Source organism: Marmota marmota, unplaced genomic scaffold (assembly GCF_001458135.2).
Source record: "Marmota marmota marmota unplaced genomic scaffold, marMar, whole genome shotgun sequence".
Classification (NCBI taxonomy): Eukaryota; Metazoa; Chordata; class Mammalia; order Rodentia; family Sciuridae; genus Marmota; species Marmota marmota.
Window position 1 is genome coordinate 14,419,435 of NW_026000101.1, and position 23,607 is coordinate 14,443,041.

The 23,607-nt window shown below is 39.5% G+C and overlaps 2 protein-coding genes across 3 annotated transcripts in view; one reads left to right on the forward strand and one right to left on the reverse strand.

Annotated features, from left to right (window-relative positions):
• Tdrd7 (tudor domain containing 7) overlaps positions 1–8,857 on the reverse strand; it is a 71,872-nt gene extending 63,015 nt beyond the window's left edge. The window contains exon 1 of one of the 2 annotated variants that reach the window (XM_015492287.2): positions 8,840–8,857. The gene's annotated coding sequence lies outside the window, so the exon portion shown is untranslated. Of the gene's footprint in view, positions 1–2,034; positions 2,168–8,839 lie in introns of those variants that run through there. The other variant, XM_015492288.2, reaches the window with a different exon arrangement.
• LOC125610686 (translation initiation factor IF-2-like) overlaps positions 1,545–23,607 on the forward strand; it is a 67,902-nt gene continuing 45,839 nt past the window's right edge. The window contains exon 1 of the mRNA XM_048783329.1: positions 1,545–2,412. Coding sequence (XP_048639286.1) covers positions 1,947–2,412 — 466 coding nt within the window. The 5' untranslated portion in view covers positions 1,545–1,946. The remainder of the gene's footprint in view (positions 2,413–23,607) is intronic.

Below are 23,607 nucleotides of genomic sequence, written 5' to 3' on the forward strand. Positions count from 1 at the left end.
TTAGTTTATTTGAAAGGTAAACTTTTAAAAATATTTGGCTTATGGGGAAATAATGAAAAGAATGAAGCTTTCAAAAGCAGAGAGGTGGTAGTGGAAGAGAAAGTAGGTTTGGCACAAACAAAAACAATTCACATAAATATGAAATTAAATATCACTCCAAACACCAAGAAACTTTCTATCCCATGACAGTGTCCAGATCCAATGCACTTTTCCATATCAAATGTCAGTTCTTGCAAATAGCCCTAGATCAAATATAAAGAGTTGGATTCTAAGTATATTTTCTTTACATTCAATATTAAGTATCCAAATAGGTTACATTGCCCAGTGAATTTAAAGGAGAAGTACTTCAAGGAATTTAAATCTCTTGATGCAAAACACAATAGTGCATTCAGCCATGTTCAACCAATGCACTTAAAAGGGCATTAGCAGGGATTACTTTTCACTTCCAGCCTACAGGGACTGAAATCCAAAGGTACTGCCAACTGCTGCCTCACTGTTTTTAAGTAGCAAAAAGGAGGCTGTGGGCCACCAAAGGATCCTGAATCAAGGCACAGAAGATGTGAGTTCTAACCCATCTGGCCCTGGGAGAATACCCTACAACCAACATTAAGTACACTGCATGTAACTGATGCTCAAATGAATGTCAGTTGAGTGGAATTGCAAATCTCTCCACCATGTGTTAATTTATATAATACAGAAAACTTAAAAGATCTAGTGTCCCTACACTTAAAAACTGAAATCCAATTATGTAAAATATGAACAATTAGTGCAAAAAACAACATTAACACTGCTTGACTATTAATATGAGCTAAAGGATGTATAGTGGTTATCTAGAAATCTTCCACAGTAAGTAAAGTATTTCCCCTTGATACATAGTAAACCAGAGAAAGTATGTAATTTATTCATTGTCACATTACTAGTAGGCAGAGAAACCGGATTCCAATCCAGGTCTGCAAAGTACACACAAATTTATAAAATGCAACATATTTGTAGTATGCAACATAGTCATGCCTATCAAGCAAGGTAGCCCAGGATTTAGGTCTTAGTTTCACTTCTGCCACTAGGTTGGTGCAGATCTCTAGGCGCAACACTTTTCTGCAATATTTCCATCTGCACAACCGGGATAGTGTTGGTGGCCGGTAAATTTACTACTAGATCAGTGGGGTTTTGGTTTCATTTTATTGGACGGTTATCACAAACCTTTCGGAACGGGGCTTTTGCTAACAGTTATTTACCTTCCCTACTCTTTGAAATTATTTGGGAGTGTAACTCTTAATTAATGGAAATATATTATAGCCCATAAATGGTTGGGAGCAAGAAAAGATGTGCCTGCTCCAAGTTCCCACCCAGCAAGTTGTTGGGGGAATGTTGACGAAAGTTAAGAGACAACTTATTCGCGGATCCATGCTTTCCTCCGGGGGCTTGGTGCTTTGTATCCACCCGTTGCTCACGGTTGAGAGGAACGGATAGTGTGCGTCCTGCATTTCTTGAGCGACCCGCACGGGCTCCTCTCATGAGTTATAGAGATGCTTGAGGATGTCGGCAGCTTTAAGAAACTTAGAGCCGCGGTGTAAAATTCATGGGTTCAAAGAACCAGCAGCTCCGGGATCAGAGGCTAGGAGCGAGCAGCTGCGGCCCATCGCGCCGGTACTGGAAGCACTTCCTGGTCAGCATCTCCCGCCCTCGTCCACGCCCCCAGTGCCGCATTTTCCCACTGCACCGAGCTCCGGAACCGGCAGGAGGGTCGTCCGGCTCCCGGGTGAGCGCCCCGCCAGCCCCGAGCGGCCGGGGTAAAGGGTCCCATCCGAGATTTGAAACACAACGCTCTGGAACTCCAACTCCCCCAGCGCGCAGCCCGCTGCCCGGGCGTCTGACCCGGGCACCCCTGCGGCTGCAGGGAAGAGGTCCCGGGCCTGCGGGAGCCCGGCCCGGCCTCAGACCCGCTGATGACCCAGGTGCGCCGCGCCCACCCGAAACCTCTACCGCCGGCGCTCGGCACCTGTCGCGCCCAGCGCCGGCAAGACCTACGCTCACCTCGTCCCGGGGGCCCACGGCCCGTCTCCGCGTTTCTGGGCTCGGCTCCTGCCGCCGTCTCCGCCGGGGCCCAGCCGCGGCCGCCGCCCACTTTCGGTTTCCCGCACGGCCGGAGCCGCCGCCGCGGCTCGGGAATCACCTCAAGCCCCCGCCCCACCCTGTTCGGCCCCGCCCCGCGCCGCGCCGCCCCGCCCCCAGGGCAGCCCGGCTCGGCTCTGCGCACGCGCGGGCGCCCGGTCGCGTCGGCCCACGCCGGCGTCCGCGCGTGGGAAGCGAAACCGACACCGCCTAGCGGTTTCTGCGCGTGCCCACGCATGGTCCGGCGGCGGAAGACGGCTGCGGGGCGGACGCAGGCGCGCCTCCTCGGGGACAGCGCAGGTACTCGCGGCCGGGAGGGCCCGGGATCCCGCAGGGGGCGTGGCGGCTCTGCCCCAGCTCTTGGCTCTTCTGCTACCAGCTTCTCCCACCTTGAAGTTACTCTGCTCTCGCCCATCCTTTTCGTCAGCACTTGGAACAGTTACTTTTTATTCCTCTAGACAGACATCCACCTGTCCGCTCAGATGCCAGCTTTTCCCTCAAGTATCACTTTTCAAGGAGGTGGCCACTCTTTAAAATGTCAACCTCCTTCCCTGACCTCCCCATCCTACTTCTCAGCCTTGTTACCTCTCCTTCCCACCTATCTAGCACACTGTAAGTGTTTTATTTATGTTTTAATTTTCTACTATCCTAAAATTAAAGCTCATTTGATTAGGGGGAGTTTTGCTTGGTTTCCTAATCCATTCCCTGAGCTTAAGATCATGCCTGGCACATAATAAACATTAAGTAGATATTCATCAGATTTGTTCATACATTCTGAAATTATTGAACATTTGATATTTATTCATGTCGCTTTTGCATATTAATCACAGTAACTTATCAAGCACCTGCTTTGCATTCCTTCAACCAACGTTAAAAACTTTTTCTGCATCGTTCTATGTACATTTTATGGAGAGCCTGCTGCCTGTCAACCCATATTTTCTTTTACATCTTGAGGTATAACTGGCATACAGTAAGCTGAACATGTTTAAAATGTAGTTTGATAAATTTGACATGTATACAGCTGTGAAACCATCATCAAAATAAAAATGAGCATATATCCATCTCTCCCAAGTTTTCTCCTGTCCGTTGTAATCCTTATCTCCTGTCCCTCCCTGTCCCCTGCTCCCTAATTGTTCATCTGCTTTTGGTTGCTATAGATTTGTTTGTGTGTATGTGTGTGTGTGTGTGTGTGTGTGTATAAAATCATACAGTATTACTGGTTTTTGTTGGGGGCTGGTGGAGGATCTGGATTCTTTCATTCAGCAAAATACCTTTGAGATTCATCCACATTGTTGCATGTACCAATAGTTTGTCTTTATTGCTTAGTAGTATTCCATTGTATCAGTGTAACGAATCTACCACATGACCTAGCAGTTCTACTTCCAGGTATTTACCCAAGAAATAAGAAAGCAAAATTGGAAACAATATAAATATCCTTCAGCAGGTGAATGGATACTTAACCACTATATTGATCACTTGCTGTTAACAAAACTTAATGCGATGCTCATAAGCATGTGCTTAAGGAGCTTTTGATTCAATGAAAAGATTCAGTAGGCAATGAATAGATTTGGAAGTCAATCATAAAAACTCTGATATCCCATGCTTAGTAGTTTTGGGTTTTCTTTTTCCCCCAAAGGCCACAGGAGAACTGTTCTAAGGCTTTGAACAGGGGTCTTCTTTGAATACTGTTCTCTTTCATACTGTCACATGTGGTTCCAGGCGAAGCCTAAATGTCTCTGAAACATTTCTGCATCCCCTCTATTCTATTTCAGTCCATTTCAGATCTCTTTCTCCTTTTTCTCCTCTCTGATCTACTTCAAACTTTGCAGTGGATTTAATAGCCCTAAAATACAACCAGCTCCCAATTTAGACTCTGCAGTACTCATTACATATCCTGGCTCCACATTAAGATGGGAAAGATATAAATAGCCACTGAGAATTGAAAGAGTGCCAATGTGAATAGGAAATTAGAAAACTCCAGCATTCAATATACAAAATTAATCAGATGCCAAATCTGAGATCCTTTATCCTTCCTTGCAAGGTGTTCCATGTTTGGACTGTCCTTTATATGAAAAAAAAATGATGATTTGCTGCTAGTTGTATTAAAATCAACTTTATTGATAAATAGCTTCCATAAGGCAAATATTTTAAGTGCACAGTTTGTCAAGTTTCAACAAATGTATTTAATAGCATATCCACCACCACAATCAAGATATAGGACTAGTTTATCATTCCAAAAAGTTCCCCTACACCCTCAACAGTTAATTCCCTCCCCTTATCTCTAGCCCCTGGAAGCCACTGATCTGATTTCTATTACCATATCTCTGCTTTTTCTAGAATAATATCATATAAATGGAATCATATAGTAGGTAGTCTTTCATATCTGGCTTCTTCCACATAGCATAATGCTTTTGTGAATCATCCCTGTTGTTTTACCTATAAGCAGTCAGTTCCTTTTTATTGCTGTGTGGTATGTATGGATATGTCACCGTTTATCCATTCATACTTGATATGTATTTGTATTATTTGTAGTTTGGGGCTATTGTGAATAAAGCTTTATAAAAACCACACCCAGGTCTTCGTGTGGTCAGATGGTTTTCCTGCATACACACTTAGGAGTAGAATTTCAGGTTGTAGGATAAGTGTATGCTTTATAAGAAACAAACTTTTAAAGGGGTGGCACTATTTTGGACTCCTTATGTCTGCTCCCACCTTCAGTAAGACAGAAGAGTTGCAGTTATTACAAATCCTCTCTAATATTTAGCATTGTCAGTCTTTTTGATTTTAGCCAATGTATCCCTATACATTAGAGTGCATAGGGATATAACAATGAAGCTTTAATTTGCATTTCTCTATGACTAGTGATATTGACTATCTAGTGTGTATTGGCCCTTCATATATGTTCTTGGGTTAAGTATTCATTGTACAGGTAGATTTTTAGCCTAGGATATATCAGAAGATTCTTTGAAGTCCCTGGGAGGCTGACCTTTGGTGAGGGCAGGTTAGAAAGTTGTGTTTATTTTTTTTGCCAAATGGTCCAAGACCCAGAGAGTTCAAGAATTCACTCCCATTCCTTGGATATAATTGGATTTCAGGAGAATTAAAGGATATTAGAGATGACACAGATTGGTTACTCTTTAGGCACAATGGTTCTTACCCATGTGTAGGAAAGAAAGAATATATGAAAGCAACATATAGATGCAAAATTTGGCACATGATTTCACAGAGGGTTGAGTCCTTAAGGGCCCACTGTGAACACTGCCTCAGAGGAAAGTATATATCTGGAGACAAGAAGCAGAGTTTTCAAAATTGACAGAATTCATGTCGAGGTCATTACTCATCAGCAAAGGCCAAGCTCATCTTCAAACAATAGGTGCAAATGCTGGGAGCACATGAGTCTGTCTTTCAGGAAAGGCGGGCATGGATTTCCCTTCCCCAACGCTGTAGAGGGTCCTCAATGCTCTTTGCTCAGGCGGCTTTGGGTGGTGGCAGTAGGCAACAGCCTGAAAAATCATCTGTGCCTTTCCAGAAACTTCACACAAGGGAAGTTATGATGGAAAGAGGGTGCAAAGCAAGGCCCAGGTGTGGGGAAGGAAGATGGCCCTGTTGCCAGCCTAACTAGGATGAGAAAATGGAACTATTTCCAGTGTGAAAATTTCATATGAAGCCCTTCACTCATTTTATTTACACCCTGAGCCCCTGCTCATATGGAGAGAGCCACATGGATGCAAAACACCAAGACACCAGTCCAAGGCAGACAGGTCCAGTGCTTATGGTTGAGTTGAGACTCTGTCCTCCTTTTCCTTCTCCTAGTTCAGTGAGCAAAATGAGGAGGAGACAGCAGCCACAATAATATACTCCCATCTTCACTCTCCAGAGTCTCAGACTTCACAACTGAGACTGCAATCGTTCCTTCCAAAATTTAAAGCAGCAATTTGAGAGACCTCTAGGTGCTGTCATCTTACTTCCCATCCAAATTAATCTATTTCTTCTCTATATTTTCTCCGAAGAGAAAGCAAACCAAAAGTAAAGCTTCCGAGCCACCAAAGAACTGCAGGGACCGGTTGTGGCATTACTCTGTGCCGCAGACAATTACTCTCCCAGGAAACCTTCCTTGAAGCCCCACCTCAAAACGATGCTCCTTTAGCTGAGCTTCTAGAGAACTTTGTTCCTCAGATACGTTTTAGTGGAAACAGCAAGTGATTCTGCATCTCATCTCTCTGGTTATCAGTTTGAAGAGAGTTCAAATTTTATTATTTTTATTCTAAGAGATACTTAATTGCAAATGAATTTTAGCAATATTCCTTTTTGAAGCTTGACAGCATGCTCAAAGTTGTATCTACAGATAAAACTCAGCATTGGGTATTTTTTGCTTACATAAGTTCTGAAAAAATAGATCCATGACAAAAAAATCTTTGGACAGATCTAATTTTGGTTAATCATTAATGTCCTAGTCCATCCCTCTCTCATCAGCTGTTGCCTCACGAACAGAGATGTTTCTAGACAACTGCATTTGTTTTAACTGAGTAAGGAAAAATGGAAAAACAGAACAAAACATGAAACAAAAGGGAGAGATTGCGGAGCCCTGTTGAAGTCCAGGCCCTGGTAAAGCTACAGGCGTGCTGATCAAGCAAAACTCCCTAATCTGCCCACAAAGGCCTCTAAGGTGAGTCAGCTGAAAGGGACTAATCCCCTGAAGGGACTGATCACAGAAGCTTTAGAGGCCACACAGCCACCGAACAGTGGAAAACAGGACAGTGAAAGCTTAAAGCGATTTTGTATAGAGAAAGGGTATAGAACAATGGGGTAGACTCTTGGCCATCTCAGAGATCCTCTTTGCCCTCTTACAGGCTGTGAGTTAGTCATAGAGCTCGGCCTTAAAACAGGGTCCCCAAATGAGGATGATTTCAAGGTTGTCAGGTGACTTACAGGCCAGCCATGGGTGGGGTATGGAGGTGGAATAACTAGTACTTTATGCAAGGCAATCGATCAACCACAATATTACTGATTCTAAAACAGTAGATAAAAATACTGCTACAAAAATCATACTGCACAAGATGCTAGGGGTAAGGATGGGGAAGCAGTGAGAAGAAGCCACACAGATACATAGCAGGAGCTCAGCATAGTTTTGCCAACTCTAAATGGAAGAGGCAAATAGTATTCAAGGAGCGAGGGTTCAGATCAGAAGTCTACTCTACAGGCTGGATGGTCACTCCTTGGCCATCTGATCTTTAGTAAGTTACCTGGGCCTTGATCTTTTGTTAAATTCAGAGGTTGCACTGACTCCAGAGTGCTTGGCTCTGGCTCTAGCCTCAGATTCCCTTTTCAGTGTAAAGTTAATCCAATAAGCAACAAAAGAGCCTTCTCATGGGGCTGTTTGATCCATGCCTGTTTATCAGTGGTGCTCTAGGGAAGCAATATCTACCCCACGGGACACTTTGGACATACATGAGGTTATTTTTGGGTTGTCACAATGATCAGAGCCAATCTTTTTTAAAAATAAGTAAACACAAATAATAACTTTTCCCCCATAAATTTTCAATGAATTTTCTAGGTATGTTTTTTTTCTGTGAATTTTATTCCAGGAGAGTAAATGAAAGGGGTTACAAAATATTTACCATAAAAGGGGAGGTTGCCAGGTTATTTAGGTTTGAATGTTACTGCTAGAAAGCCCCCAACAGCCAACTCCACCCAGAGAGAAGCTGAACAGACATTCTAGTTTTCCCCAACAGACACACGGATTCATGTATTTATCTTTGTTAGAATTCTGCATCACCGCATTACAAAATTACCTTACTTGCCCTAGCATTCACACCAGCTGAGGAGGTTAAAACCCCAAACACCATCACACTGGGGGTTAGGACACAGTTCATTACAATGTACAATTGTTGAGACAGAGCCTTTGTCAACTTTAGGTCTGTCATTCTTTTGGGGAGCATTCCTGAAGTTTGTGCAGCCCCAAACTGTATCTCTCCAATGATAAGGACAGGAGATAGTCAGTCTCATCTTCCTCCCAATTCTCTCATCATCTCTTCACAGTTAGTCTTTTTCTTAAAAAAAAAAAAAAGAACATAAAATGGGGTCCTTGCTATCAGAGGCAACTTCCTCAAAACAGGATGTCTTATATTGGCACTTAGAACATTATAACACTTGAGGTGAGTTCCTCCTGGAAAGTGGTTCTTAATCTGACAGCTAAATAGTACTTCAGAACTAGCATGACTTTCCCTTCCTTTTGTACAGAGCATGTTCCTGAACATGTGTTTGAAGGCTGAACTATAACATGGCTTGTAAATATCACTGCAATTATGGAGCCCTATTTACAAGGCAGTATATGTACTTGCAACATCTTCCTATCATGGTGATCATGGTGCTCCAGTTCTTGACACACAAAGGCTTACAAGAAATGTTTGCATGGAATGAAAAACTGAGTGAAAGGCTCAAGTCCATCCCCTTTCTGCTCTGCCATGCTTGTCTCTTTTTATATCTGATGAATGTAATAAAAGACTTTAAAAAAATAAACACAGGAAAATGTATAAAAAGCATAAGGGCAGTATATTTTTTTCCACTACAAAAAATTGTGCAGAGTCATATTCTATAATATAGGTTAGCAAATATTTCGTACCAAATCTGAGTAACAATTGCAGGCTAATGTCATCGTCATTTGGGGCTGCTATAACAAAGCACCACAGACTGGGTCTCTTATAAATAACAGAAATTTATTTCTCACAGTTCTGGAGGCTGGAAGTCCAAGGTCAGGTTGCCAGCATGGTCGGGTTCTGGTGAGGGCCCTCTTCTGGTTTGCAGACTGCTGACTTCTCATTGTATCCTCAACATGGCCTCCTTGTATTCTCACATAGTGACAAGAGTGCTAGAGAGCTCTCTGAGGTCTCTTTTATAAAAGCACTAATCGCATTCATGAGGGTGGAGCCTAAGTTGTCTCCCAAAGGCCCCACCCCCTAACACCACCAGACTCAGAGGTAGGATTTCAACATGTACATCTGAGGGGAGGGACAGCAACACGCAGACCATAACAACTCACAATTGTTCAGACAGAGCCTTGACCTTTACTTTGTCATTCTAGATCCATAGAGTTTCTCTTTTTAGGTAGATCTCCAAAAGTTTCCAATCAATTCTTCCTGTTTTCTCTCTTCATGCTTTCCCTCTGGGGAAACTGAACAGGCACTCTATTCACATCCAAGTTCGGCAGAATAGGCTGCAGGAGTGTGAATGATACCACTCCAGATGCCTTTGCCATCGGCAGGCAAATAACCAGGCAGAAAGCCTTTCTGAACTATTTCCAATACATGGATCCTGTGCACAGACAAACTATGTCTCAGTGGTGCAGTTGCCCTTTGTGTGTGAATCCTTTGCTGATTGGGCAGGCAGCTCTGAATGTCAAATGCTGTAAAAACTCCCTCTGGAGTGTTTCCCCTGGAGCCATTGTTCTTACTCCTGGGCTGAAGAGGAGTTGACTCCTCCCTATGGAGGGGCTCCCTTGGGATTTGGAGAAAATGTCACTGCCTTCCTAATATTTTCTTTTGGCTAAGAATTGTGTTTTCATCCTTTGAGCAAGCTTTAGTTAGTCTTTCCTGAAAGTGGAACCCAGAACAAACTTCTAAATTCTAGATGGTAGTTTTGGTCGTTTCCTTGCACATAAATAAGATCCATCTGGAAGGTATTTGTAACTCAGGCAATGGCTGAATGTTCTGAATAGCAGAATTGGTAACTATTGGTAAGATCTTTCCTTGGGGTTGAGAAAAGCATGGGTCTGAATGATTCCTAGTCATTGTTCCCTTTCAAACTTGACCCAGTATGTCTAAAAAGGCCAAAAGGTATTCATCTGAAACTCTGATCTTGTGGACAGGGACTTTGGCAAGTTGCAAAAGCTCTGTTACTACAAAGTTGATTTTATAAAAAATTTTGTGCAACGTTCACTAGCAAACTGTTTTGGACTGTGGTCCTGACTTGATAGAAGTCAGCTAGGTTTGGGCAAACTGGTGTCTTGGGACTTATTTAAGAGGCTGAGAGTTCTCAACAAGAATGTAAAATATTTGCATTTTCATTTAGATGATTTTTCTGAATAAGTATAACCATGTTTTCTATTTTATTGATGACTACTTAATAATGAAGTGTTGCCATGTTAGTTAAGTGCTGGAATTTGCTTTTATTTTTATGAGGTCAAAACTACAAATAGTTACCTAAGATGATAGCACTTAAATTCTAAAAGGCTGGTAAGTATGTCTGGATGTCCTTGGTTTGGTCTATCCTAATGTCAAAATCACAACAGTTTCTCAGCAATTGCTCTGTGTGTGTGTGTGTAGTGTGTGTGTGTGTGTGTGTGTGTGTGTGTGTGTGGTATTGGGGGTAGAACCCAGGGCCTTATATATGCCATATAAGCCCTTTGCCACTGAATTATAGCCTAGCCCTCAGCAATTGTATTTTTGCTTATTATGAAATATTTTATCAGTGAGAAAGGGAAAATTTCCATTTCCCCTTTCTGATAATTTATAGTTGAAGGCAGATTCATGGAAAATTCTATACTTTCTAAGTTATTTAATCTATTAAATATCATTGTAGATAAATCATAAATGATAATTCACAAGGGAGAAGCTTTCTAATTTGTCAAGAGCTAATGACAGAGGCAGAATTAACATGTTTTTTATAAAGAATCAAAATATTTATGATGCATTTACACCAGAGAAGCCCAAGTAATAACCTAGTATTTAGGATAAATGAAAGTTTTATAGTAGCTGAATACCGAAAAATGATGAGAAAGCTAAGCAACTACATGGTCCTATGATAACATGAGCACAACCAGCCCAAGTGGCTACTATCAGCAGTAGTAGATCTGGGCTCATTTTTGCTTGTGGCCCTGGTACCAATTTGGTCCTCCAAGTGTCACTATAAATAATTTATAGTAAGTGGGTAGTAAGTAGAGGAGAATTTTTAGTGGTATTTTTCAGTGATGTATTTTGGAATATGTTATGGAGTTGGTTAGTCCATCACAATAGTGGATCAATTGTGAAAAGGATTTTTTGTTCAAAAAGAAAAATAATTTAAGTAATAGTGGTTCACAGACATCAAGATCAAGTCAGACCAACAAAGAATGAAAATGCAGAAAATTTTACTTGTTTTAGAATTCTGTACAGATTTTTCTAACTAAACCACTACCTTGTTGTTCAATATTCTCAGCCCTGTGAGGTGAGGATATGTATGTGTATATATCCAGCCCATATAATTTCCACTGGTGTCCTCTGCTTAGCATATTACCATCCAAAGCTACCTGTTTGCTTCCTTGTTTATTGCCTGTCTCAACACTTAGCGGCCAATGTAAGCCAGGAGAAGCCAAATACCTAATATATTTCTTGCATAAAGATGACTCTCCAGGACACAGAACACAGAATAAATAATAAGTTCTTGTTGAATGGAATCATACATTTAATTTTTAAACTTATTTTTTAGGATCATATAAGAAATATTAACATGAAAACTTTTAAAAACATATTTATTTTTTAGTTTTAGGTGGATACAGTACCTTTATTTTATTTTTATGTGGTGCTGAGGATTGAACCCAGGACTCATGCATGCTAGGCAAGCACTCTACCACTGAGTCACAACCCCAGCCCCTAACATAAGAACTTTTTAGGTACATATTTGAGTAATTTTATGATTAAAACAAATTAAAACTTTCACACCAAAACTTATTGTGAATGCTTATAATAGCATGATGTATAACTCAAGTCAAATGTCCATCAACTACTGAATAGATAAACAAAATATGGGTTTATCAATATAATAAGCTATTGCCAATATAAAAAGTAACAAGAATTACGTCATGGAATATGGTGGAGTATGAATCTCCAAGAGTAGATCACTACACCTGAGTGACTATAACAAGTTGAAATAACTATTAAGTACATAAAATGTCTGAAATAACAATTTTGGAACTCTGGAATCTAGTCCAACAAAATTTGCAGCATTTATGGGAGGGCTTGATGAAGAGGCTGGTAAAATTTGGTGAATCTCAGCTTTTTGTATAGTTTGGCTACAGTCTACCTCCGTCCCAGTGGAAGGCAACCTTAGGGGTGACAGCTTACATTCCTAGTATGATTTGCTAGGGGCAGGATAAGCAATAAGGATCTCATCCTCCAAATATTGAGTTGTGTGGTCTGAGTACTGATTTCTGCTTTTTGTTTCTGAGGGGCCAACACAGGGGCTGACAGCATTTATTTCAGTCCCCAAGAGCCGAAGCAGCTTTCAGGGGACTTCAAAAAACAGTAAATGTCCTCCCACCTTGGGGAGACAGGCATTTAAGAAAATTTTTCTCGGGTCACTGAATGACTGCAAAGAAAATGTAACTTCAGTGACCACAAGAATTGACAAACACATGTTGAAAAAAACAGTTTGGAAAAGTCATAAAGGGATGACTCCTACCCTAAAAATATAAAAATCATAAATCTGTGAGGTGTGAGGGAATTATATTTCCAGTTGCAACTACATAGTAGTTAAAAATCTCTAAATCTAAACAAAGAATGAAAAAAACATACAAAACAAAACAGAAAATCCTTATCCACTCATACAAAAAAAAAAAAAAAGAATTGGACAGAAATCATCTCTGAGAAAGTCCAGATATTGTAATTATTAGGCCAAGACATTAAATCAACCCTAAAACATGTTAATAAAAAAGAAAAACCTGGAGAAAAAGCCAAAGGAAATCATTAAAATGATATATAAATAAACAAAGAATATAAATAGGCCAAAAAATTATAAAAAAGAACCAAATTAAAATTCCCAAACTGAATACTAACTGAAATAAAAATTTCACTGGAGGCATTTGGCAGCAGGTTTGAGCAAGTGTAAAGAAAAGGATCTGTGAACTTGAAAATATGATCTGTGAACTTGAAAATTATCCAGTCTAAGGATCAGAAAGAAGAATAAATAAAAGTAAACAGAGGTTAAGGGGCCTGTGGGATACCATCTATATGATAAAAATATTTACCCCCCCCCCCACACACACACACAGAGCTTTTCTCTCTATATAGCATATAGACGGAGCTATAGAGAAGCAGTTTTTATATACTATTGAAGCTAAATTGGTGTCAAGCTGGAATATTATAAATTTAGGATGCTGCAATGGATTGAACAATTGTGCCCCCTCAAAATTCATATGCTAAAATCCTAACCTCTGTGGTGATAGTATTAGAAGGTAGGTCCTTTGGGAGGTGATTAGATCATAAACTCAGTGACCCCAACAACTCTCTCTCCCCTCCACCATGCTGCCCAAGTATAAACCAAGAAATTAGCTCTCACCAGACACTGAATATGTTGGTGTCTTAGCTTGTGGGCATTCCTATCTCCAGAATGGAGATAAATAAATTTCTGTTGTTTATAAGCTATCCAGTCTATGTTATTTCATTATAGCAGCCTGAATGGACTTAGACAGGTGCCCAGCTTTGGTTGCAGATGACAGGCAACACCAGACTGTACATGATGGCCATGCCACAGAGGTTCTGCATCATGTGGACAAAAAGGTAGTCTTCAGGAGAAGGGAGATGGTGGTCACTACTTTCCTCCCTACCTAAAGACCCTTAAGTTTCTTGCCTTGGCACATTTGCATGACTTCCCCTGTCTTTCTGTTAACTTCTCACTTGCCCTGTCTGGTCCAATTCAAATGTCAATGTGCGTTAAATTGAATGGATCAAGTAGTGGCATTAACCCCAATGAATATAGGTTATTAGTCATCCACAGAACCATATCATGGTCTTTAAAAGAAAAAAGAGACATTTTCAAGATCTCTGGGAGGAAAACTACAGCTCTTATGAAAGAAATCAAAACACACAAAAAACTCTTATCGCTCAACAATAAAAACAATTCAATTTGAAAACAAGCAAAAGATATAGAGAGACACCTCAGCAAAGAAGGCAAATAAACATATCCATTAACACATAAAGTTCTATGGGAAGGAAGAAGATGAAACAGACTTGGGTAGAGAACCTTGGCATTCTGCAGCTTTGGAGACCCTCGCTTTCTTATCAAAGCAAATGACACTATGCAACTATATCTCAACAGTGTTTCACTAACAAAACAGACCTTTGCAAGCTCAACAAGAATTCAAAGACACAATTGAAAAGTGGCCATCAGATCTGGACAGAGGCTTCATGGAAGAAGATACATGGATGGTAAATAAGCATACAGAAAGACGTTCAACATCATGTCATTAGGGAATTGCAAATTAAAACAATGAGATTCCACTTGCCAGTGGGGATGCAAGATGATACAGTCACTTTGGAAGAAGTGACGTATAAAGCCAAACATAGTCTTAAGATGTGATACAGCCATTGTCCTACTAGGTTTTTACCCAACCAGTTTGAAAAATTATGTCTGCACAAAAACCTACACACAAATATTTACCACTGTCTTCACAGTTGCCCCCAAACCAGAAGCAACCAAGATATCCTTCAGTAAGTGAATGGATACATGAGATGTGGTACATCTGTTGTAGTTTGAATCTTGTCTCCCAAAGGTCCATGTAGTAAAGTCTTTGTCCCCAGCATGGCACCCTTGGGAGGTGGTGAAACCTCTAAGAGAAGGGACCTAGTGGGAAGTCTTCAGGTCGCTTGGAGTGTGCTCTTAAAGGTGACCAAAACCCTTTCTCCTCTTCTCTGTTACCTTCCAGCCACAAGGGGAGTGGGTTTTCTCCACTGTGCACTCCTGCCTTGATGTGTACCCTCAGTAAAGGTTTAAAAGCAGGGTCCAAAAATATAGTACCCCTTTATGTTCAAAACACTAGAAAAACTAGGAATAACAGGAACTTACCTCAACATTGTAAAAGCTATCTATGCTAAACCTCAGGCCAGCATCATTCTAAATGGAGAAAAACTGAAGGCATTCCCTTAAAATCTGGAACAAGACAGGGATGCCCTCTCTCACCACTTCTATTCAACATAGTTCTTGAAACACTGGCCAGAGCAATTAGACAAGATGAAAGAAATTAAAGGAATAACTATAGGAAAAGAAGAACTTAAACTAGCACTATTTGCTGCTGATGATTCTATACCTAGAAGACCCAAAAAACTTTACCAAGAAACTTCTAGAACTAGTAAATGAATTCAGCAAAGTTGCATGATATAAAATCAACACCCATAAATCAAAAGCATTTCTGTATATCAGTAACAAATCCTCTGAAAAGGAAATGAGAAAAACTACCTCATTCACAATATCCTCAATAAATAAATAAATAAATAAAATACTTGGGAATCAACCTAACAAAAGAGGTAAAAGATCTTTACAATGAAAACTATAGAACCCTAAAGAGAGAAACAGAAGAAGACCTTAGAAGATGGAAAGATCTACCTTGCTCATGGATAGGCAGAATTAATATTATTAAAATGACCATACTACCAAAAGCACTTTACAGGTTCAATGCAATTCTGATCAAAATCCCAATGGCATTCCTCATAGAAATAGAAAAAGCAATCATGAAATTCATCTGGAAAAATAAGAGACCCAGAATAGCTAAAGCAATTCTAAGCAGGAAGAGTGAAGCAGGTGGCATCACTATACCAAATCTTAAACTATACTACAGAGCAATAGTAACAAAAATAGCATGGTACTGGCACCAAAACAGGCTAGTAGACCAATGGTACAGAATAAAGGACACAGAGACTAACCCACAAAATTACAACTACCTTATATTAGACAAAGGTGCCAAAACCATGCACTGGAGAAAGGTTAGCATCTTCATCAAATGGTGCTGGGAAACTGGAAATCCATATGCAACAAAATGAAATTGAATCCCTATCTATCACCAGGCACAAAAGTTAACTCAAAATGGATCAAGGATCTAGGGATTAAACCAGAGACTCAGTATCTAATAGCAGAAAAAGTAGGCCCTAATCTCCATCACGTGGGGCTAGGCCACAACTTCCTTAATAAGACACCTATAGCACAAGAATTAAAACCAAGAATCAACAAATGGGATGGATTCAAACTAAAAAGTTTTTTCTCAGCAAAAGAAATAATATGTGAGGTAAATAGGGAGCCTACATCCTGGAAACAAATTTTTACCCCTCACACATCAGATAGAGCTCTAATCTCTAGGGTATACAAAGAACTAAACAAGATAAGCACCCAAAAACAAATAATCCAATCAATAAATGGGCCAAGGACCTGAACAGACACTTCTCAGAAGAGGATATACAATCAATCAACAAATATACGAAAAAATGCTCACCATCTCTAGCAATCAGAGAAATGCAAATTAAAACTAGTCTAAGATACCATCTCACTCCAGTAAGAGTGGCAGCCATTATGAAGACAAACAACAACAAGTGCTGGCCAGGATGCGGGAAAAAGGTACACTCATACAGTGCTGGTGGGACTGCAAATTGGTGCAGCCAATTTAGAAAGTAGTATGGAGATTCCTTGGAAAACTTGGAATGGAACCACCATTTGATCCAGCTATTCCTCTTCTCGGACTATACCCAAAGGACCAGTGTTTATAGCAGCACAATTCACAATAGTTAAACTGTGGAGCCAACCTAGATGCCCTTCAATGGATGAATGGATAAGAAAAATGTGGCATTTATACACAATGGAATATTACTCAGCAATAAAAAAGAATAAGATCATGGCATTTGCAGGGAAATGGATGGCATTAAAGAAGATTATGCTAAGTGAAGTTAGCCAATCCCCCCCAAAAAAACAAATTTCGAATGTCTTCTCTGATATAAGGGGGGGTGACTCAAAATGGGGTTGTGAGGGAGAGCAAGGGAGGAAGATTACTTTTATATAGGGAATAGGGGTGGGAGGGAAGGGGAAGGAAAAGGGGAATAGCATGGGTGATGAAAGGAGACCCTTATCATTATACAAAATACATGTATGAAGATGTGAATTTGGTATCAACATACCTTATATATAATCAGAGATATGATAAATTATTGTATAATGGTGTATTAAGAATTGTAATGCAAAAAAAATTAAATAAGTAAATAATATAAAAAAACAAAAATAAATAAAAGCAGGGTCCAGCTGATGATGAACTGGAACCTTTGAAACCATGAGCCAAAATAAACTTTTCTTCTAATAAGTTGATTATCTCAGGTATTTAAGATAACAATGGAAAGCTAACCATCTATATAATAAAATATGATTTCAGAAATAAAAAGAAGTGAGAGGGCTGGGGGTGTGGCTCAAGCGGCAGCGCGCTCACCTGGCATGCGCAGGGCGCTGGGTTTGATCCTCAGCACCATACAAAGATGTTGTGTCCACCGAAAACTAAAAAAAATAATAATAATAAATATTAAAATTCTCTCTCTCAAAAAAAAGAAGTGAGATATCCATCCATAAAATACATGGAGGAACTTTAAATACATATTTCTGAGCAAAAGAAGTCAGCTTGAAAAGTTGCATACTATAGGAATGCAGCTATATTACTTTACATAAAAGGTGAAACTATAAAGAAAGTGAAAAGATCAATGGTTGTCAGGAACTTGTGGGGAAGAATAGATGAACACATGAGATTTTTAAAACAGTGAAACTTTTCTATGAGATACTATAATGGTAGATTCATTGACATTGTGCATTGAACTATACATTACAAAGACCAAGTCCCAATATAAATTACAGACTTAAGTTGTTAATAACATACCAATATTAAAACCATCAATTTTAATGTACACACCACAATAATGAAAGATGTTAACAATAGAGTAAACTCTGTGTGGGAGTAGGGAGTTGTATGGAAGTTCTGTACTATCTGTTCAGTTTTTCTATAAACCTAAAACTGCTCCAAAAATTAAGTATATTTAGTATTTTTTAATATTTATTTTTTAGTTGGACACAATATCTTTATTTTGTTTATTTATTTTTATGTGGTGCTGAGGATCAAACTCAGGGCCTCGCACATGCTAGGTGAGCGCTCTACCACTGAGCCACAACCCCAGCCCATATTTAGTATTTTAAAAAAGTAAATGAGATTGGAAGAAAAACAAAGTGCAGTGTCTTACTCCATTTTCCATTACTATAATAAAATATCTGAGGCTGGATATCTTATTAAAAAAGAGGTTTTCTAAGCTCACAGTTTTGGAGGCTGAAGTTTAAACAGTGTGATGCTGGTCCTGATGATGACCTTCTGATTGTGTTACTTCATGGCAGATGGCATCATGGCAGGAGCTCATATGAGGAAGAAGGACCCCTTGGCAAGATAGAAAGCTAGACAGAGGAACTGAGTACTAACCGGAGTTCTATAAAAGCTACATTAATCCTTTCTGAGGGCACACCCTCAATGACCTATGGACCTTCCACTAGGCCTACCTCTTAAAGGTCCTACCATTTCTTAATATCGCCACCCCAAGCATCAAGCTGCCAACACATGAACCCTTGAGGAACACACACAGCCATAGCACAGAGTGAGCCTATTCTAGTTTACTCATTTTGTTTTTGATTCACTGAAATCATTTTTATCAGTATCAAATTTTTATATTAATTATTTGAATTTTTGACTACATCATAATCCACCGACCACAATTCTGCTAGGGATCATTTTATCTACCAAGTCAGTTTTCCTGAGTCCACTTATGCATGTCAAATGTCAAATACATTTCTTCCTCAATGTCAGCCAGCGATAATTTTTACACTGCTACTTTTAGTCATTATCAGTTGTTGCTGTAGACTGGATGTTTGTGTTTTCCCCAAATTCATGTGTTGAAAACTAGTGATGGTAATTGGAGATGGGGCCTTTGGAAGGCCATCAGGTTGTGAGGGTGGAAACTTGGTGAATGGGATTCATGCCCTTATAAAAAAGGCCTCAGTAGGCTCCCTCTGGGCCCTCTGTCATGTGAAGACACAGTGAGAAGATAGCTGTCCTTGAACTAGGAGGTGAACCCTCAGGGAATTTGTTAGTGCTTCATCTAGGACTTTCCAGCTTCCAGAACTGTGAAAACTATGTTTCCATTGTTTATAAGCAACCCAATTTATGCTACCTTGTTACAGCAGCCTGTAGAAAATAAGACAGGTTTATTTTGGGTAACTAATTTTACTATTTGCTATGAAGGACAAAGAGTCCTTGGAGTCAAAATGGTGGGGTCAATGCATTGACCTCCTTTGATTTACAGAGATTCAATTTTTAACCATCTTTTTAAAATATATATATGACAGCAGAATGCATTACAATTCTTATTACACATATAGAGCACAATTTTTCATATCTTTGGTTGTATACATAGTATATTCACACCAATTTGTGTCTTCATACCTGTATTTCGGATAATAATGATCATCACATTCCACCATGATTAATAACCCCATGCCCCCTCCCTTCCCCTCCAACCCTCTGCCCTAGCTAGAGTTCATCTATTCCTCCTATGCTCCCTCTCCCTATCCTACTATGAATCAGCCTTCTTATATCAAAGAAAACATTCGGCATTTGGTTTTTTGGGATTGGCTAACTTTACTTAGCATTATCTTCTGTAACTCCATCCATTTACCTGCAAATGACATGATTTTATTCTCTTTTATTGCTGAGTAATATTTCATTGTGTATATATGCCACATTTTTTAATCCATTCATCTATTGAAGGGCATCTAGGTTGGCTCCACAGTTTAGCTATTGTGAATTGTGCTGCTATAAATATTGATGTGGCTATGTCCTTATAGTATGCTGTTTTTAAGTCCTTTGGGTATAGACCGAGGAGAGGGATAGCTGGGTCAAATAGGGGTTCCATTCCCAATTTTCCAAGAAATCTCCATACTGCTTTCCATATTGGCTGCACCAATTTGCAGTCCCACCATCCTCGACAACACTTATTGTTGTTTGTGTTCATAATAGCTGCCATTCTGACTGGAGTGAGATGAAATCTTAGAGTGGTTTTGATTTGCATTTCTCTAATTGTTAGTGATGATGAACATTTTTCCATGTACTTGTTGATTGATTGTACATCATCTTCTGAGAAGTGTCTCTTCAGGTTGAACCAGCTTTTAAAGAATATGCTGCTTGTCTGAAAGGCTTCACTGCTTCCAGACCCTGTCCCATTCATGAACTAGGAAAGGAATTTCTCAGTTCTATTCACAAGATGCAAGCAGAGGAAGGACACTGTGGTTCCATAAATTCTGCCTGGGAATTGGCTGCAGGGATCCCATTTATGTATTTGGAACTAGGTTGTTTGATTGGTTTCAATCTCTCTACAAATGAACAAAAAACAAGAAAAAAGAAGTAACAAATGCCCAATTCTTCTGAAAATATCTCCATCTCCTCTTCATCTTGGAGTTTACTATAGGGAAAGATAATTTCTACAGTTTTCTTTGTCCCCTTATTCGTAAATACAGAGACACAGTTTTATTCAGGGCAGCAATTCACCAAAATAAAGTTTAAAATTTCTAACTCTTCTCACAGCTAAGAGGGATCAGATTGGATCATGGCTACTGCCTTGTGTCCAGAAGAAGTGTGCTGGGGGACTTAGGAGGAGGCTGTGCAGAGGGAACTGGTGTCTTTGAGAGGACTGCCTTTGCCCCGCCTCCATTTCCCCTGCCCGTGCTCTGAAATGCAGATGTGGTGGCTGGTTCCAGGGACTGGTCCAAGCAACTTTTGATGGAACCAGGAACCAGCGCCATCAACCATGTTGATGATGGAAACCACACACTGAGACGCTAGAACAGAAGGATATCTGTGAACTTTCATAATGGTCAGTCAAGGTCAGTTTGATCTGCCTCTCTCGAGTTCTTTTATGTGAAAAAGAAAGAAATACCTTTTTTTTTTGTCTCACAGTCACTTTGGGGGTTCTCAGACAGTTATGCATTGCATAACAATGTTTTGGTCAACAATGGACCAATATATGACAGTGGTCCCATAAGATTACATAATGGAGCTGAAAAATTCCTATCATGGGCTGGGGATGTGGCTCAAGCTGTAACGCGCTCACCAGGCATGCGCGGGGTGCTGGGTTCAATCCTCAGCACCACATAAAAATAAAATAAAGATGTTGTGTCCACCAAAAACTAAAAAAAAAAAAAAAAAATATTTAAAAAATTCTCCCTCTCCCTCTCTCTCTCTAAAAAAAAATTCCTATCATCTAGTGATGTCCCAGACATTATAATGTCCTAGTGCAACAGAGATTACCCCCATGTTTGTGGTGATTGTAGCATAAACAAACCTGCATTGCCCGTCCTACAAAAAGTATAGCAATATAATCATGTGTGGTACCTCATCCTTGATGTTGATAATCAGTGGCGGTTACTAATTTATATATTTACTGTCCCACACTTTGTATCATTATTTTAGGCTGTACTCCTTCAACTCATGAAAAAAAGCTACCGTAAAACCGTGTGCATAGCTACAGACAGCAGCTCATTCATCCTGTGTTTACCTCATCTCTTGGTTGCATCAAGAAGCCACATCAAAGAGTCTTATTGAGAAGTTGGTTCCTAAGCCAACATGATAGAGATTTGGGCCTTTTTTTTTTTCTATTAAGCACAGGGTATCTGGTCTAATGCCTAGGTCCTTGCTTGATCCACTTTGAGTTTTGTGCAGGGTGAGAGATGGGGTTCAATTTTGTCTCTTATATATGGATTTCCAGTTTTCCCAGTACCATTTGTTGAAGAAGCTACCTTTTTTCCAATGTGTGTTTATAACACCTTTGTCTAGTATGAAATAACTGTGTTTATGTGGGTGTCTCTGTATTCTATTCTGTTCCATTGGTCTTCATGTCTGTTTTGGTGCCAATGCCATGTTTTTGTTACTATACTCTGGCGTATGATTTAAGGTCTAGCATTGGGATGCTTCCTGCATCACTTTTCTCATTGAGGATTGCTTTGGCTATTCTGGGCCTCTTATTTTTTTCCAAATGAATTTCATGTTTGCTTTTTTTCTATTTCTATGAAGAATGTCATTGGAATTTTAATGTGAATTTCATCAATTATGTATAGTGCTTTTGGTAGTATTTTGATAATATTAATTCTGCCTATCTAAGAATATGGGAGATCTTACCATTTTCTGAGGCCTTATTCAATTTCTTTCTTTAATATTCTGTAGTTTTCACTGTAGAGGTCTTTGTCAGATTGATTCCCAAGTATTTTTTTGAGGCTATTGTAAAGGGGATAGTTTTCCTGATTTTTCTTTCAGCTGATATATCATCAATGTATAAAAAATGCAATTGATTAATTTGTGTTGATTTTATACCCTGCTACTTTGCTGAATACATTTATAAGTTCTAGAAGTTTTCTAGTAGAGTTTTTTGGGTCTTCTAAATATAAAATCATGTCATTGGCAAATAGGGGTAATTTGAACTCTTCTTTTCAGTAAATGGGAATGGTATCAAACTGAAAAGCTTCTTCATAGCAAAGGAAACAAGAATGTGAACAGTGATCCTACAGAATGGGGGAAAAAATTTAACCACCTGTACCTCAGATAGGGCATTAATCTCCAGGTTATACAAAAACTTAATATCAGAAAAACAAACAACTCAATCAATAAAAGGGTAAAGGAACTCAACAGACACTACACAGAGGAAGAAATACAAATGGTCAAAAAATTTATGAAAAAATGTTCCACATTAGCCATTAGAAAAATGCAAATTACGAGAGAGAAGAGGGGAGGGGAGGGGAGGGGAGGGGGGATAGTAGAGGATAGGAAAGGCAGCAGAACACAACAGACACTAGTATGGCAATATGTAAATCAATGGATGTGTAACTGATGTGATTCTGCAATCTGTATATGGGGTAAAAATGGGAGCTCATAACCCACTTGAATAAAAGTGTGAAATATGATATATCAAGAACTATGTAATGTTTTGAACAACCAACAATAAAAAATTAAAAAAAAAAGAAAAATGCAAATTAAAACTATACTGAGATTACATCTCACTCTAGTCAGAATGGCAATTATAAAGAATACAAGTAACAATAAATGTTGGTGAAGATGTGGTAAGAAAGGTACTCTCATACATTGTTGGTGGGGCTGCAAATTAGTGCAAACATTCTGAAAAACAGTATGGAGCTATGGAACCAAACTATGTGCCCTTCAACAGATGAATGGATAAAGAAAATGTGGTTGTATATATACACAACATAATATTACTTAGCCTTAAAGAAGAATGAAATAATGGCCTTTACCAATAAATGGATGGAGCTGAAGAATATCATGCTATGTGAAATAAGCCAGTCCCAAAAAACCAAAGGCTGAGTGTTCTCTCAGATATGTGGATGCTAATCCAAAACAAGGGAGGGTGAGGAGAGGAAGAATAGAAATCCATTGCATTAGACAAAGGGGAATGAAGGGGAGGGAAGGGGTAGGGAATAGGAAGGATAGTAGAATTAATTGAACATAACTTTCCTGGCCTTGTCTTTGACTGCATGACCAGGGTAATTTCATGTACAACCATAAGAAAAAGATCCTCAATAGAATAAGTTATAATCTATGTATATATATAATTTACCAAAATACATTCTACTGTCATGTATAACTACAAGCAAAGAAGAAGAAGAAGAAGAAGAAGAAGAAGA